We start from the raw sequence: 18,021 nt of genomic DNA, 5'->3' as shown, positions 1-18,021 counted from the left end.
TGTGGCATTTAACTGGTACAACTCCTGCATTAGAAACAAGTGCAAAGCTACAGGAGCACCAAGAGATCCCAGACCTTGAAAGTTGAAATATATCCCTCCAGGCTAAAATCAATAATAAAACAGTGGGAATCTTAGAAGCAAAGTTACACCAGTATTCCCACAACAGAAGGAAGACAACAGTAATTCCTTATTTTGCCACTGTGTACAGACAAAATCTCTAACACACCCCAGATACTGCTCTGTGCATTTGGTGTCACTCCACAGAAATTCATAAATTTATATTGGCAGTATTGGAGTCCTGGGTGAGGAAAACCATATATGGCTGAAAGGCTGACACAGTATGTTATTATGAAGAGATACTTGTTTGATACCAAATAATGACAATATCCTATTGAAAGAACAATTAAACACCAACAGGATGGACAGAAAATATTTGTTAATACTTAAGGCATCTTACTGCTTTACAAAAAGGGATCTCCTTGAAACAAAAATAGGGCTACTTGCTTAAGAAATACCTTTTTTCCTCCATAGGTATAACTGATATTACAAAGAGCAATTGCAGAGGTGTTACCTTAGTAGTCCTGATCCTCTCTGTACTCATACTAACATGAAATTAGTCATAAGAACAATCCAAATGGGCCTGTCATCCTGGGATTTGCAGGCATTTGAACTTGGCATTTGATCTCAATCAATCTCTAGACTTTCCCAATGTTCAGAAAAGGTACATGAACTGCTTTAAAGTTGTCTTGCTAGAAAATGAGAAAAGAATGTGCTGTCCAGCTCTGACAGGCCTCTGGCTTAGGCCATATACTCAGCTGAGGCTGGTGTGCTGTCATCCATGACACCACCCATGTGACTGAGAGTTGCAGAACTCAGTATCAAGCAATTCCAGTCCTACAGTACAGCTGAGAGGAATTCTATTGGATGTCATCCTCCAGACCAAGTAGCAAGACAAGAAATTAGGATGGAAGTGCTTGCTTTACTAGCAAGAACATACTCCCATAATGAGTTTTGCAACGTATTTATGCCTCTTTCTTTTTTAATACTTATTTTAGTGTCTGAGAACAAACAGAAGAAAACCAGTGAATCATTATTTTAAAGAGAAACTACAGAATATGTGTTTCTGTCAAATCAAAGGCTTGTCCAGACTTTTACTGGTTTTTCATAGTTTAGTTTATGGATCTCATCCATTTGTGAAACTTTGGATTGCATTTAGACATCCATGAAGTTATTTATTGATGCTGAAACACTGTGGAAGGAGGGTATCTATGTTGGGTGGCCCCAAGAAGCAGACATTCTGCAAGCACTTTTCACCTGGCTTTCTGAACTAGACATAGAACTAAGCATGCATTGCTTGAGGCCCAAATCTTCATTCTGTGGTTTTCAACATTTTCAACTTGCATGCAAGAAATTACCCCTGTAATGAGACTGAAAAACTCTTGTAGATTAAAATTCTAGCCACAGTGCAAAGACTTTTCCTTCACATTGCTCAGTGTCCTCTGTGAATACATGAATCTAATGTGGATGCCAAAGATGGACAACACTGAGATCTGTCAGTAGAACAGATGGGGGAAAGGCATGACCTTGAGCTACTGCACAGCTCTGGTTATCACAGTCTAGAGCTCCTACACAGTATTTAGGTAAAAAGGAACTTTTTAACATCAGGAATAGCAGCAGTATCTGCCCAGAGCTGGTTGAGACAAACATGTCTCAATCCCTGCAGGAAAACTTTCCAGTCTCTGTTAGCAAGACCTCTGACCTCTGTTTTAATTTATGTTGCTGGAAGGGTCAGCTGTCTAAGAGGACAAAGATCTCTGTGACTCTTAGGGATTGCTGAATTAATTTTATTAATTATTTTTTATTAATTTCATTTCAAGGTGAATCACCTCACTGTGAACTGCAGGTACACAGCTGCTTCCAGCAGATGGAACTGTTTCACTTTTCCTGAACTTGTCCTGTGTAAACTGCAGTCTGAACATGGATAACAAAACTGACGGTCTAACATTACCAGTGGAGAGGAAAAGGCTGCATTTGAAGGACATAAAAGCTGAAAACCACGAAGAAACAAAACAAAAAAAAGGGGGGAGAGATCTTTAGAAAAGCAGAGGCAGAAAAAAAAGAGAAAATATCCAAGAGGTGTGTGACTATGGCAACCAGAGAGGCAAGGCAACAGGGAGAGAAAGTAAGCAGGGGACAGCTTTCCTGATCTGTGCTATAACATAAGGGGCAGAAAGAGGAAAGGTATACAGAAAGATAATTTCACAGAATGATTTTGAAGTGCTTGTACTAGAGCACTCCATAAACACTGAAAATGGGCAAATATTGGCTTCTCTTGTGCAAGTGTTGATGGTCTGTCAGGAAAAGACAGTAATAAAGCATGCTCAGACTCAGCCCATAAACCTGCACAAATCTTAGTAAAGAAGCTCTAACAGCTTCCCAGTTCTGAGCTGGAATGGGTCAGACCTGAAATAACATTGTTCCTCCAAAGCCTCCAAAAGGTTACACTGCTCTCAGCACTACCAGTTTCTTACAATTCACAAACAGTGTGTAGCACTTCATGTGACACAGCTTTTTGCTCCCCAAAGAATTGAGAGTGGTTTAACAAACAAAATAAATCATCCATGGAATATACTAGGAAATATATTAGGAAATTCTGAAAAATTCTAAGGAAATTCTTAATTGTTAATGATGGGGGATAGTCCTGCTCCTCAGGGCCAGGAGCTGGACTCGATGATCCTGATGGGTCTCTCTCAACTCCAAATATTCTATGATTCTATGATAACAATGACAAAGTGTTGTGCTGCAGATGTGAATTAGCATGTGTCACTGCCATGGCAAAAGTAACTGCATAGGGGAGACTGCATGCAGGTTGGTTTCCTGGGGATTTTGGAGGGATGGGACAGAAACAGTGCAAGGTCATCAAGGAGCAAGGAAGTCCTTCCTTAAAAGAGCCAGACACAGGAAGCAGAAAAGGTTGTAGAGCAGCTGAAGGCAAGGCAAGGCAAGGTTGCAGTCTGACAGATTATAGCACAGACAGTGGCCCAGGAAGTGGCCATACTAAAAGCAGTAAATGTAAAATCTACTGGCCAGTAACTTCTACATGGTCCCTGCAGAACCCTGGGCTGTGGAATGGGTCACCAGGAGATACCCAGCAGTCCTGGGGGAGGGCTTCTGCCTTCTGTGTTGTTGTAACACACAGCAGTGCAGCAAGGTGACAATGCAAGTTGGGTGCTGCAGGAAGGGCCAAGATATGCAGCTTATCCCACAGAATGGCCTGGCTCAAAATGCTGCCCAGACTTCAAGTCCTGCAGTTTGGAGTCTGTGTGCCCTCTGTGGATCTGCAAACTGTCACCATCTACCATTTGAGACTAGACTTCTAAGATTATTCAGGAAAGGTGGTTTTAGTTATCCTTTAAAATGAATAATGAATATGGCGAACAAATTTTAAATGGAACACACAATTACTTACTGAATTAAGACAAATAGATGTGAAATAAGGGCAAAAGGAGATTATAAAGATGAACAATAAGATTATTTTACTCACTGAGAGTTTTTCCTTTGCTTGTTTAAATACAGCAGGAGCCTGGTTTGTTTCACCACCTGCTGCTGAGAAATCCAAAGAAAGACTTGACAGTTAAATACAGTAATAATAAGCATTTCCATTCAGTACAATTGTTAGACCAATTAAATGCCTTGAAACTACTGTGCAAAGCAAGTACTTTGTGATTACCCTCAGTGAATTGTATGCAGATATTTACTCGCCTTAAAATTTTTTTGCATTCATCTTATTTGAGGTAAAATGGTATTCTATGCATTTTGAACAAAATGAAATTTTGTATTCGTGTTCCTTAAAGTCTATAAACAAAAAGAAAAAAGTTCCAGAAATACCTGACAAATATAAGAGTTTCTGGTCAATCCTCAGACAACTCAGCATTCTGATTTTCAGGACTGTCCTCTAAAAATCAAGCTCCTTTAAATCATCATCTTAAATTAAAATTTTAAGAGAGGCCTCTACAGTCACCACTTTCAAAATATTAGCCAACATTCATAATGGAAAGAGAGAGATTCAGTGTTGAATTTTCATCCTAGTTGTGTCAACAAGGTCAGTGTGTCATGGTCAACCAAGCTCTCAAGAATTTAGAAATTCAAGGTTTATCTGGGACATCAAGAATGTTGATGCAGTATTTCATGTATCTAATACATGGTTTGAGGTAAGATGTTTCTCTTGGACTTCAAATCCATCCACACTGGTTTTTGAATGGGGCAGCTTTCTGGAAAGCAGGTTATTAGCTTCACCCCAAGGCTGCTGCTTAGGAAATGATGTGGCACTTAACAACTCACATGAGTTCTGGCACCCGTGCCAGGATGCCCTTGGTGAAAGCAGAAGTAGGGTAACAATCACAGATTACAACCTTCTGCTATAAACCCAGCTGTTTTCCATCTTCAAACCAACCCTAATTCCTCATGCAGGATAGGTCAGGTTAATTTTTCCCTTTTCTAATGCAGCTCCCAGGCGTGGTGAGGCTATCCCTGGTTCTCTGTCACACTACCCACTCCAGTCCAAGGTGTAGGAGAGAGAACTTGTGAAGAGGAAAAGAATATGTAGCTGCATACTTCAGTTCTTCTGAATTTTTAAGAGGTAAGTACAGCAGAGCCTTCACACTTTACCACAGCTGTTACTGCTGGTTTGGGTTTGGTTTCCATCTCTTCTAGATAACCACAAACATCTTCTTTCCTCCTTTTTATTGGATTCAACCCTAACCAGTCACCACTGTGAGCTGGAAAAAAAAGCTGTGTCACTTGTGCCAACATGTCTGGTAATTACCACAACTTCTCCATCTGAACACAATATTTCTACAGGCCCTACAAACATGTTCCATCTTAGGGGCAACCCCAGAACTGAAAACATGAAACAGAAGCGTATCATGGCCAGGTCATTGTCCTGGCCTTACCTCCAAAAAAACCCCTGTGGTAACACACCTGCAGTAGCATCTCACAGCCACCAACAAAACACAGGCCAGGTTGGGGGTTTCACTCATGGAGCTACACCAGCCAAGGCAAAGATTTCCCAACTCTCTCGCCAGGGCTGGCCATGCAATTTTCTTTTTCAAATGGCAAGGACAAGCCTCTCAAAAAACAGTCCCTGCCTCATGGATATGGTGCTGTAAGTTACTGGTACTTCCCAGTGCTACCAGTGATGTGGGTATTTTTTTCAGGTACCAAGGGGCATTAAGGGAAAAATGTACTTTTCTGGGCTGTTGTGCAAAGCGTAAAAGCAGATATGAACTTCTTTCGGTAGATATCTGTATCTTATGACTGACTGGACATGTTTCATTTTGAAGTCACATGGAGATTTTAGCTAACTGTAACATATTCTGTAGAAAGCAACAAAGCTCTGTAGACTACACTACCAAGAACTTCTGGGGGCCTTCATTACCCAGGCTTCACTAAAGCTGACAAGACCACTCCAAACAGGATGCACTGACAAACAAAACTGGCTTCAAGAAATAGTGCTGTATTTCCCATGAAAAGAAAATGGGAGAGAGACAATGTTCCTCTAGATTTCAGATCCTGGAGAAACCTGGATGACACAATCAAGCTCAGGGATATGTAAGATAACATATGATCACCTGCACTCTCAGAATATCACACAGCATTGCAGTCTTTCTCAGGGTCTCCCCCCAAGTCCAATCAGGAAGTATAAAAAAGGGAGGTAGAAGAAAATAAAGCTTTCTGTAATTTTCCCAGCAACAACGAGTGTGCTGAAACATTCTAAGAAATATTTTTGATTACCTTCTATCATGGCTTCAGCTCCTCTATTTAGAGCTCAAAGTTCAAGCCACATTTCTGAAAGTTTTATGGTCTGGGTGCATCATTTTGGTAGCTCTCCACCTCAGGACTTAAATAAGGGAGGACTTAAGTAAGGGAGGTAGTTTTTGTATTGTATTTCTCACTTTGACTAATACATGTGCTTCACTGTGCATTGCAGTGAGAGAGAAAAACCTCTGAGATTTGCAAGGCAGCACATGTTTCAGGCACAGTGCAGATTTTATGCAAGTCCATTGGTATCAGTTCTCTTTGGGATCCTACAGGTCAGAACAGTTCAGAAGAGGTAGTGGTAGATACCTGAGGGCATGACAGCACTGACCACACAGCTGCAGAAGTGTAATAGAAGTTGGGAACACTACAAAGCTAGTGCCTTTCTCCCACCCATGTCCACAGCTTATTGAACTTCCTGGGGCTTTTGAAAGAACATGAGAATTATGGGTTGTAACTTCTGAGCTATCAAGATGTGCTTCAGCAAGCAGCAAGAGACAGCAAGGAGGAATGTTTTAACTCTGTTTTAAAAGTCCTCCCTCTTGGGTAGTTCTGGTTCAGAGTGCAAGTTAGGACAGCCCAAAGACTGCAAACTGAGGAGGAGCCATCAGTGCAACACAGAGAGGACTGAACCAGCCTTTCCTTCTCTGGTTCCATTTCTCCTGAGAGGGGGAAGTAGAAGGATGAGATTCTGTCACAGGAGCAAGGCGATGGGATCCTTAGTTCCCAATGGAACACAGCCAGGATACAATGCACACTTCATACAGCAGAGGCATGATACCAAACCTGCCCTAAACCATCCTCTTACTGCCTTTTCCCTGCTCAGACCTCCCTGCTGGGGCTGGTCTGCATTCACAACAGGAGGGCCTGGTGCAAAACTGCAGGGGAATGACAGCCTGGGGACACTTTTAGTATTGCTCTGCTTAACCACATGATGGATAATGAATCTTCCTGATGATTTCTAAGCTGTCAGAAGATGCCTGTGCACTTCTGCATTGCTGTGAATGGTTCTTCTCTTATTAGCCTGAGTTCCAAATAACACTACAGCGTGTGGCTACGTTACACGATAGAAAGCCTGGCTTCTTCTAGCAATTTTTAAGATCACAATGAAAGTTAAGATGTTCATCCTTCCACTTTGAACTCACAGGAACCATGAATATTATGCGAAAATGTTGGAAGAGTTATTTTGGTCCTCAAAATAATGATACACCTATGAAGTCAAAACAGGAATCATTTCTTTCTTCCTTTCATCTTCCTCTACCAAATACTAAGATTTTTGCTTGGAACGCATTTCGCAGTGTGAGCCCAGATTTCTTCTCTCTCAGCTCCATGCTGCATGTGGCTGGATTCTCCCTGTGGATTTTGACTGTACAGCATAAACATCAGTGACAGATTGGGAATTGTCAATGCAGATAACATCAATAAACAAAATATACATCTGAAACACTTCTTATTATGCATGAGAGTAAAAAAGCAGAATAATGGAGATGCATACTATGGTTTAAGTTGCCAACATTTTCCCACCAGAAAAAAAAAAAAAGGCATAATTAAAAAAAATTTAAAAATAAACAAAAAAAGATGAGTAGAGACTCCTAGAACATCACACTCTAAGCACGATGCCAAGTTACAATCACAGCACTTGAAGGCCCAAGCAATGACAAGCAAACATGATCATGGCCTCCATCAAACAAACAAGCAAATAAATACCAGGAAAGAAAGAAAGAGAAAGAATAAAAGAAAAATGGTACAAAACACTAAAAAAGCAATACTATTTGTGAAGATTGATACTCTTGGAAGAAAAAAAAATAGAGAAGCTGCTAGAGCTATGAGATTTACAAAAGAAAATGTCTATGTTTGCCAGCCACATTGCATAACTGAACAGAACGCAGTCACCTGTCTGCTTCCGTTTAACACAGGAGAGATGAGTTGGTCTAGTATATTTGATAGCAGGTTTTAAAATTATTTTCCTGGAGGGAGAGTGGCCCTGAACTTCAGTTTTTTTAGCAAGTTCAGCTTTCTTATACACTGCTATGGACAAAAAGAACACAAAAACATAGAATCAGAAAAAAAAACAGCAAACCATTTCATATGATCAATATGTCAAGTGTCTGGCCCACTGCCCCACAACTCCAACCCAATGCATTGCTTCTTCTGAGGGAAACAAATCCCATGCTGGAAGAGGGGCAGCACTGGTGCATTGGCTCAGATGCATTACCCAGTACTCAATGGGGATGTCTACAATGAAATAGGACCAGTGGAGCAGTGAGCCTTGGACATGGCTTCTCACATAATTGTACAGTATCTCATTAAAAAATACTACCATTAATAATGCCATGGTACACATAATCTACAACAGAGTAACCAGACAGTACTGTAAAATAGTAAGAAAATTTTAAAAATTGTAATAGGAGTGTGAAATGAACCTTTTTTCCTTCTCACTTCATCTCTGGAGAGTGTGCTAGGTTCCTTTTTAGCTATTTTCCTTTCAGGAGTAGAAATCCTGCCTCTCCCAGTTTTAAAAGGTTTCTCTTTTTTATGCTTATCAAGAGATGGTCTTCGCAATTCTCTCTCTGCTTTCTCCTCTTTAGGAACAGTCTCTAACTGTTCAGTCATGATGCTCCTATCATCATCTGTAGGATCAGAGCAAATTACAACAACAAACAAAAGATTAGTAACAAATGTTAACAATACTTCAAGAGGAGCAGGGAAAAATACTTGAAGACAGAGCAGATGATTAATTTTAAGAAAGCAAACTATTTTTGCCATTTTTCTGAAACATGCTGAGATTACTAATATAACTGTAATAATTTTGCTTTTCAATCATTATGATTTGGAAGCAAAAATATTCAACAGACAAAACAGAAAGGATAATGCACACCTTGAGTGTCTGCCCAGAGACTGTCTGTGTCCATGATGGAGTCATCAATTGTTGTTTCATCTTTGTAATCATCACACGTCTCTGTTTTGTAGTTCGTGAGCAGGATTTCTTCCCTCTGGGGTGAAGCAGGAGCCTCTCGGGAGCCTTCCTTGGGCTCAACTTCCACTTCTTCAACATCTAGCTCCTCCTCAGCCTGGGAGTCTCCTGTTTCAATGTCTTCCTGCTGAGTAGCAGCAAAGCGCACGCTGTGAGAAGCAGATTCACCCTCATCAACTGTTGTCTGCACCACTGTGATAAAGTCATCCTCCACTGTCACCACTGATTCAATAATGCCTTTCAGCTCAGGCAGGGCTTCTGGGCTACCCTTGGCTCCCATCTCTTCTGCAGCAGGCTCGCCAAAGTCTGGGGGCACTCCTGATACAAGATGCTGTTTATCCTCTTCTCTTGCTTCTTGCCCTGCTTCCACCTCTTCTTCCTCATATTCTTCCCCTTTCGGGGCCCCAGCTGCCACTTCACATGGCAGCAGCTTTTGGGTTTCTGTAGGTTTCACAGCTCTATCAAGAGTCTCTTGAGCTCCTTCTGCAAGTTGTAGTATGCTCTCCATCTGAATCTCAGCAGGCTCCTCCCGGAGAGGCTCAGCTTTTGGAAAGAGGAGCTCCACAGAAGTCTCCTTAGCTGGCAACTGTGTAGGCATCTCTTCCCCAGACATGGGAGGTTTTGGATGTTCTGCTTTGATATCCTCTGGTTTCATGGACTCTCCATTCAAACTTTCTTGGGCTTGATCATGCTCTCCACTAGATTCATAAGATTCCTCCTTATCAACTGCCTCTTGATGTACCAGATCTGGCTTAGTTACTTTTTCCTTAATTTCTGTTTCTGACAGTTTGGTGCTGTCCTTCACATAACTAGGCTCAGTCTTGGAAAGTACATCTGCATCCTTTGCTTCTCTGGAGAAGATGGTCTCCTCTTTCTGCTGAGTGTCTTTGGGTTCAGGCTCTGCTCTTTTAAGAAAGCCTTTGTCCTGCCCTAAAGGAAGGGAAGTAACCTCACTGATCTTAGTGTCTAACTTACTCTGATATTCCTGGTCAGCTCTCCTTGCAGCTACCTCCATATCGTGCTTAATAGCATTGTAATCTGGTTTAACTGGAGCTTCTACCTCAGCTATCTCAGCTATCTCAGCTATTTCAGGAACAACACTAAGAGTCTTCTCCTTCTCCAACAACAAACAAATAGAATCCTTTTCTATTGCTATCTCTGAAGCAGAAATTCTGTCATACATTGTGTCAGCAGGTAAATGAACTTTACTAGCCACACTTTCTTCTTTCCTTTCTAACATTGCCTCAGCTCTTGTTTTCTCTGGTTCTGCTCCTTTAATGGGACAGACCTCTTTAGAGTCAACTTGATCTTCACTTTTTTCTAGCACAGTATCCAGTTTCTCTCTTTTCTCATCTTCAAAGTCCCTCACCAGAGTGGACTCACCATGCTGACCTAAATCTCTTTCACTGAGGAAGTCTTCTTTTGATTTTTCAGCAGCTGCCAGCTTCACTTCTATTAAAGACAAGTCAGGAGCGAGGCCACGTCTCAGTTTTTCATCTGCGCCTTCGTAGAAGGGACAGGTTTCACTTGTTAAATTCTCACTGTCCTGAACTGGAGAAGGGAGTGGTACTGTGTATTTATTGAAAACACAGTAGCCCAAGTCTTCCAGTTGACTTTCAGCTTTCAGAATTACATGGTTTTCATTTGTCACAGGTGGCAGGGCTGTGCTGCTGTCTTCCACAACAGTGTCAGAAGGAACTGGCTTCTTCTGCGCCACCTCAGCATCTGCACTCACAGAAGCTAATCTAGATCTTGTCCCTGCCAAGTCTAACATTTCAGGCAGGTCAGGAGCCAGGACAGCCCCATTTTTGTAGTAATCTTTGGCCTGGAAAGACGGTTCAGCCAAGGTCTCAGGCTGGACTTTTTCTTCTACCATCACTTTTTCTTCTTCTATGTGTTCATCTTCCTCTCTACTTTCAATGGGGAAGCAGGGGGCCTTCTCCAATGCTGGTGTGGTTGCTGGCAAGTAGTCATCACCTTCATCCATACTTCCACTAGTGTTAGTTAAAATATCTGAAGCGAGGGGAGAAAGATCATGTGCACGACCAAAACTAAATCCTAGGGCTATTGAATCCAGACAGGACATGGGCAAGTTAATAGACATACTTCTCTGTTCAATTGCAGATCTGCCCCCAAGTCCCAAGCTCCTGCTCAGAGTTAGGTCATCTTTATTTTTACTGTGAAGTTCTCTTTTATCCCCATAGACTTTGGGGTCAATAGTGAACATTCTTTCTGTTGGAGAACTGGGCTCTTCAGATGTGTCTGGTGTATAGCTCTGAGCCAGGGTACTGTACCCCATTTCACGAGCATGCACACTTGGCTGCTGACTCAATTCTGTCTGTAATTCTTCCTCTTCCTCCTCCTCTTCATCTTCAGGTATTAGAGGACCTCTCTGATAAGGCTCATATTTACTCTCTTTAGTGTCACTCAGCTCATAGTAATCACTGCTTTGTTTCAGACCATCTGCTTTGAAGGCTTCCTCTTTCAGAGCAGAGGTTTCAAAATACTTCGACATTCCTGACTGATCCTCCTCTTGTTTCATCTGATGAGGAGCTGAAACACATGTCTTATCCTCCTCAGTATCTTTTTTAACATCTTTCTCTCGAGAAGCTTCTAGGGTAGGAGTCTTCTCAGTGGTTAAACCTGGTGCCTCAGGGGCTTTCTCTGTTACTCTGGATAACTGAGCGGTATCAGGGTGCTCTGCTGTTTTCTCAAGGGTCAGTTCATGGCTTAACTTAGCAGGGGGTACCTGTGTGCTTTGCTGCGCCTCCTTTTTCACATCTGCTGCTGCTGAGAGACCACTTTGGTCTGTTTCTTTTTCTGCTATGAGAGTATCAGGTGACTTTTTAGCTTCACCATCCTTTTGAAGGTCTGTTTTGTCTGAGGAAAATGTCTTAACTTCTGATTTTGTGGTAATTTTACCATCATCTAATAGTCGAGCCTCCCCTCTATCAAAGAAGTTGTACCTTTCTTCCTCATCACTCTCATCCTTAGTCATGTCCTTTTCCTCTCCCCATGGAGGGATTTTTGGGGTGCTAGGAGTTTTCAATCCATCTACAGTTACTGCTGAGACTTCTTGGAGAGATAATGTCCTGTCTCTGTGGATCTGTTCATCCTTACTGAGATCTTTGGCAAACAGTTGGTCAGGAGGTTCCTGATGTGTTTTGAAACTGTCTTTGAGTGAAAGCTCCTGGGGGAGAGTAGGAAATGGGCCTGAAGGAAGTTCACTTTTGGCTACTTCTGCCTTGGGTTCTGGTAGCAATAGAGAACTTTCACCATGGCTGATGGCACCACCTTGGATATCTTTGAGGTTGTCTTGAAATTTCATAGCCATAACTTGGCTGGTTGATGAGGGCACACCTGCAGTCCTTTCTTCCATCCTGCTCTCTTCAGGCAGCAGAGATGCTAAATGCTCTTGTTCTTGAGGAGCAGGAGGCTTAGCAGCAGGTTCTGCAAAACTGGCTTCCCCTTTCTTCTGTGAATCAGTTTTCAAGATCCATTCTGATGGAGGTGAAAGCATTTTTTCTTTGTCTTTGCTTTCTGAATCCTTTTTATCTGCAGCTTCTGTTTTTGCTGACTGTAGAACTAAGGCATCATATTTAGGTTGCTCAACAGTCTTACTGTCCTTCCCAGATTCACGTTGCTTGGTGTCTAATGGTTCTGCTGCAAAAGGGCATGTGCCCTCCTGGACATGGAATTCCATCTTCGTGGCTGCAAGTAAATCTGAAGTAATTTGTTTGGGTTTTATAGCAAAATTATTTCAAGCACTTACAGGCAGGCAGTCATGTGGCCTACAACATTTTAATATGAATGATGAAATGGAAAGGGAGAAAGATGAGAGCATGCAGCAAGGCATCCACCTAGAAATTTGCTTTAAAATGTTAAATACTAGTTTCCTTAGAATATATAAGGTTTTATAAGGAAAATGTGAGTTGTACACGTATAAATGTAAGCACTGAAATGAGATGATTTAATGTAAATTCTTTGTCTTCATGATTTGTATACAACAGCAAAATCACAACAAAATCACTTCATTAGAAGCTTTGCTGGACTCTGTAGCTTATGTTAGTTTTGTTTTTGTGAAGTCTGCAACTTCAAAGGAATCACTAGTACCTTTGTGTGTTGTTGATATTTAAAACATACAGTTATACATTTCAATGTATTTTTATATATTTTTGTTCTACATGCAGCCTAAACTAGAGACGATGCTTGCGAAGGGTTTTGCAAGATTCTGTTTTTTTTAACTGTATCAACTTACTACACTCGCTCTTTGTCAAATACCAAAATCTCACTGCTGTCACCAAACCAGCATGTGGAAATCAGCAACAGACCTATTAATACTCCCAGATCTTGAAGGTCTGGTCTTCAAAATGGCCAGTCACCCACAGCTGTAGCTGAAGTAAAGGAATACTTGGCATACTTCTGTGACTCTAGATCAGGAGCCAATTAAGTTAAATTGAAACTAAAAAGGCTTCTCTTATACTCTGCCACTTTATTTTCAGAGGGTCATACCTAGTAAAGTTTTTTTTTAATACCTACTTGGTTAATCATTAATAACTTGATCTTTTTTTTTAATGTCCTGCGGAAGATAATGATTCCTATCTCCTTGACATCTTCCTATAATGGAAAATATGAAGAGAAAGACTGAAGAATGTGGCATATCTTTCTGCACTAATCTGTAAAATAGGTTTTATGAGTTTTTTCTAAAGCTTGTTACAACTAGCATTGGGCCAACTCTGAATTTCTTCAGATCTGAAGTCCATGGAGCCATCTTTTTGCTCTGATGAATCTGACTGGTTTTAGAACAATTAGTATCGTAGTATTGCTCGTTATTTAAATATCTGCATATGTTAATATTGAGTCAGAAAAGCAACTGAGATTCTAAAATCTACAGGTAACCAAACTACAAATCTACACCCACAGTGATTTTGCTCCTTTGTATTTTTACATTTGGTGAATGACTTGCAATCCCCATGAAGTGTAAAGCATGGCCACTGGGCTGATGTCATCCTTGCTTCACAGAAATGAAATACCTAGATACTGCTTTTCTCCATGTATCCTACTGTGCCTCTTACTGTAGTGCAAACAAACAATACCAATGGCATCAAAGCATATTCTGACTGCCAAAGGAATCCAGTGCTCTTCATCTGGGCCATGCAGAACACAAGCCTCCTAAAGGCAGCATTCCTTAGCCAGGTAGGGAGTGGGTACATCACTACTCCACACCAGGGGTCTTTGCACCGTGTTCCACTGCCTGAAGAGAAATACCATTAAAAGAAAAATACTGAAGCCTAGTTCTTAGGTACTGAAGGATGACTGCAGTAAATACTTTGTTCAGAGATTAAGTCTAAACTTCACTCAGTGCACCCAGTCCTAACCTTCACTTTGAAGTCAAATGTCCCAGTGGAAGTGATGGAGATTTTGCCAAAGAAGGGCACTCCAGCAGGGTTAAACACTTGTAATAAAGTGGCACACGCAAAAAATAAGAGTTCTGGCAATGGCTCAAGAGAGGAGGGGAGGTTTGCAATGGATGACAAGGGCGTGATATAAGAAGCAATAGCTTTAAGGAAGCTAAACCAGAACGCACTGAAGCACACACAAAAAAACCAAACCAACCAAACAAAAATCCTGCACACTGCAAATGAAAACATTTCTACATTTTAAGCGTCTTTATGTCATAGTCAAAGGCGGCAAATCTGCTGTTTGAAAGAAATGCAGATGAACCTCTGCACCAAAAAGAAAAAAAAATACATAGATTAGCAATGTGACTGGCAAACACATCTGAGATGGGGAAAAAGGGCTTACACAGAGGCATAAGCTTAGCTGCAAAGCAATATTTTATCATGGCAAAGTAAAAAACTCAGGAATCAGCCGCAGCGGTGGGAAACCATGTTGTCATACAGCACCTACACAATCAAATTATCCACTACACACTCTTCAAGCATAATAACAAGAGCAGTCATACTAATAAATGGGAAAAAACAGAAAATGAAGCAGGCTTGGAAAGCACTGGAGAAAGCTGGAGAAGGATTTGCTGGCAGCAAACACATGCAAACCTAAGGAGGAGACACCTTCCTCAGCCAAGGGAAGGGGGTGTGTCTTTCAGCACAAAGGTCACACCCTCCCTGCTGGATGCCACATTTGGCACTTTTTCTTCATGACACACTGAACCAGAATCTGACTGACCCTCACAGAGGGCCTTTGACTGGTCCAGAGGTTTAATGGGCCTGTGCTCTTTCCCCACTTGCTTCCCAGGAAGAACAGCGGGTTGCACTTCCACAGCCATCAGACTCTTTACTGGTTCTTCTTCTTGGGGATGGAAAAAATAGGTGACATCACCACCAACAGTAAACACCAAGCACACAGCTGAGCAGGATTGCTTTTACATGACCCTTTCAGGACTGCATTTACATAACCTTTTCAGCTCAATATTTTCTATGTAAATCTGTAAAGGACTGCCAGTACCCAGTTAATTTTACCCACCATGGAACTGAATTTTTGATAGGGAAAAAACCAAACCAAAAGCCTGCCTCCCCCCAGACAATCATGTTTATGTCACAAGATGAGAGCTGAAAGTGTTTTACAGTGTTTTATGAAAGTGTCATACCTCTCCCAAGGATGACAGTGGGTCAAATAGTCATTGGAAGTGAAGATGGAATGGAATGATGGATAGCTCTGACAACACTAATGCATCAATGACCTCAAAGTACACTGATATTTTTCTAATAATGTGCCGTTTAGTCCAGTACATGACATTCAACTGAGGTGGAGGAAGGTATGAGGCATTGATTTCTTTCCACTGACCTTGGTAATACTGACTGCTGAATGCCAGCAAGTCAATCTACTGTATGAATTCTGGATTTAGCAAAATACCGAGAACTTTCATAGTCATAATAGGCCTTGTGCATGGCTAAAGATTAATGGGTTTTGCATGATTTCTGCCAATACACTGAATGGGTTTATAAACAATTTCTCCCTGACATTGTCTGACATCTGAAATCTGTATGTGAAAACCATTATTTTAACCTAAGGACTCTTTGTTTTTTGCTGTTTCCCTACTTATTCCCAGGCTTCTCACCATCAATTATGCCAAAGAAACCAATGAATGCAATATAATTATCTGTTCATCCAAATTTCTAAAACATACCACTCAGCCTACAGGCTTTTAGGATCCGTATAGTAGAAGCAAGAACAATATTTGCTTGTGCCGTGACAGAAGAATTATTAGAAAAATCTCCATTCCAGGCTTGTATTCCTGCCACTGCTACTCAGACAAAAATTACTGTGCACTATTAGCATTCCCTCTGGCAAGAAGTCAGAAATAAGTGTGAATCCTTTGATTCAGCAACGTACTCAAGGAGCTGACCAGCAGTCATGCTGCAGGCAACCTGATGACATCCCTGAGTTTAAAATGTGTCTCATGATGAAGTACTTTGCTGAATCAGGCTTAGAACAAAGCATTTTCAAATCTGGAAGTGGGTGTGTCCATCCTCTTGGAATTGCAAGGGCTTTGTTTTTCTCCTGAGATTGGTCCAGTGAAAACTAGACAATCAATCATCCGTTTCAGCTGCAGCCTTAAAAGAGTGATTTAAGGAACATAAACACTAAGGCTGAGAAAATACCACTATGTAAAGAAGAACACATTATTAATAACATAAAATAATTAAGGTTAGATACTGTATCTTAAATGAACAGAAGCCAGAAGATTCAGAACCGGACTCCGACCAATGCCTGAGAATTGGAGAAATATTTGAATGTGGGCAGATTGTAAAAGCAGCCTTGCAGGACAACAGCTCCCCAGCTACAAGATTCCCTGACCTGAATAACTTGCTTTAATTTTCTTTTTCTGATTTTATGTACTTTTGTGTGCATCCCTCTCAATTAAAAAATGTTAAGGATAACCTTTTATTTTACTCTGAGCAATACTCCTTCATTTCCTGGAACACTTTACACAAAGCCACATGAATAAAAATAACTACTCAAACTAGAAAGTCATCCTTGAATTAACAAAAGAATCATATAGCCTCTCCTTGTGCAGCAGACTCTTATGCCAAACAGACTGCTGGCCAGCAAGGACAGCTCTTTCACACAATAGTCTCAGCTGGAAGGGACCCAGAAGGATCATCAAGTCCAACTCTCAAGTGACTGACCTGTACAGGGATTGAATATTGGCATTTTAGTACTGTGCTCTCACCAGCTGAGAATCTCAGAGTCTCATAATGCCTATCTTTCCACTCATGACCCAGCTTATCTGCCTTTTTTCTCCTTCACATAGATGTTCTGAGATTTTTCACCAGAGGCAGGTGATTCGACTGAAAAGGAAGCTGCCCATGAGCTAATCACACTGTTATGTACAGCTGTAGGCACACAGCTAAAGTAAAGCTAGCCCTGTGATTTTTCCATCTTCCTGCCCTCTGTTAGATATGCTGACATGAACAATTTTCAATTATTAGTGCCGATCTCTTATCCACGCTGTTACAGTATTAGGCTGTTAATTCTATATTTTTCCTGTTAATTCTGGACAATTCTGGTTTTCTTAAAATGAGCAGTGACCAGTTTCAGGGAGACAGCCCCAGCCTCCTGGGACACAAACCTTTAGAGGATCCAGTACTATTTTTAACTGCAGCTCCCAAGACTGAGTGCTGTGAACTGAAACATCAACTATTTCACCTTTGAGAAGTCAGCTATTCTGTTAGTCAGAAGAAGATTCTTCCTTGATTTTACTTCTACATAATGATGTGCTCAGGGGATAGAAACAGAAGTACAGAGAGGCTTTTTTCACTCTGTGTTTGCAGTCAGTTGGCACAATGCAGAGTGTGCCCACAAAACAACTGGAAATCAAACAGGACCTAATATGGCCTAAATTACCTGTGTACATTGGGTTAAAACTTACTTACTTCACCTGCTGGTGAATTAAAGTCCTTCCAGGGCTATCTTTGGTACAGACATATTTTCCCCCATTGTGTAAACAATTGACTTACTTTCAGTAACAATATTGTGGCCTACTCTGTGTACTGTTCTTGGCAGTATTTCTCTGGCACAAAGGACTAATTAGGTTCCAGTTCTTTTAACTAGCTACTCCTTTTGCTTCTGCTCTAAGCCAGGCCTGAAGAACAAGAGCCCTGATTTAACTGGGAACCACAGTTACACTGACCCCAAAGCTGCTCATGCTGCAGCTTTACCTAGACAGGAGAGACTCTTGAAGGGGCATCACTTCCATCTGGGGAGAA

At 41.2% G+C, this 18,021-nt stretch overlaps 1 protein-coding gene across 43 annotated transcripts in view; it reads right to left on the bottom strand.

Moving 5' to 3' along the window:
- Positions 1-18,021, bottom strand: part of MAP2 (microtubule associated protein 2) — a 233,372-nt gene that overhangs the window by 25,928 nt on the left and 189,423 nt on the right. For 24 of the 43 annotated variants that reach the window (XM_077785165.1, XM_021532516.3, XM_021532517.3 and 21 more), the window contains 4 exons: positions 8,696-12,514; positions 8,241-8,447; positions 7,711-7,845; positions 3,545-3,606 (listed from right to left, as the gene is read on the bottom strand). In XM_077785165.1, the coding sequence (XP_077641291.1) occupies positions 3,545-3,606; positions 7,711-7,845; positions 8,241-8,447; positions 8,696-12,514 (4,223 nt within the window). The remainder of the gene's footprint in view (positions 1-3,544; positions 3,607-7,710; positions 7,846-8,240; positions 8,448-8,695; positions 12,515-18,021) is intronic. The other 19 variants (XM_021532534.3, XM_077785166.1, XM_021532535.3 and 16 more) reach the window with 7 other exon arrangements.

Source organism: Lonchura striata, chromosome 8 (assembly GCF_046129695.1).
Source record: "Lonchura striata isolate bLonStr1 chromosome 8, bLonStr1.mat, whole genome shotgun sequence".
Lineage (NCBI taxonomy): Eukaryota > Metazoa > Chordata > Aves > Passeriformes > Estrildidae > Lonchura > Lonchura striata.
Note: the sequence above shows the minus strand (reverse complement) of the source record. Positions and strands in the feature narration are given on the sequence as shown.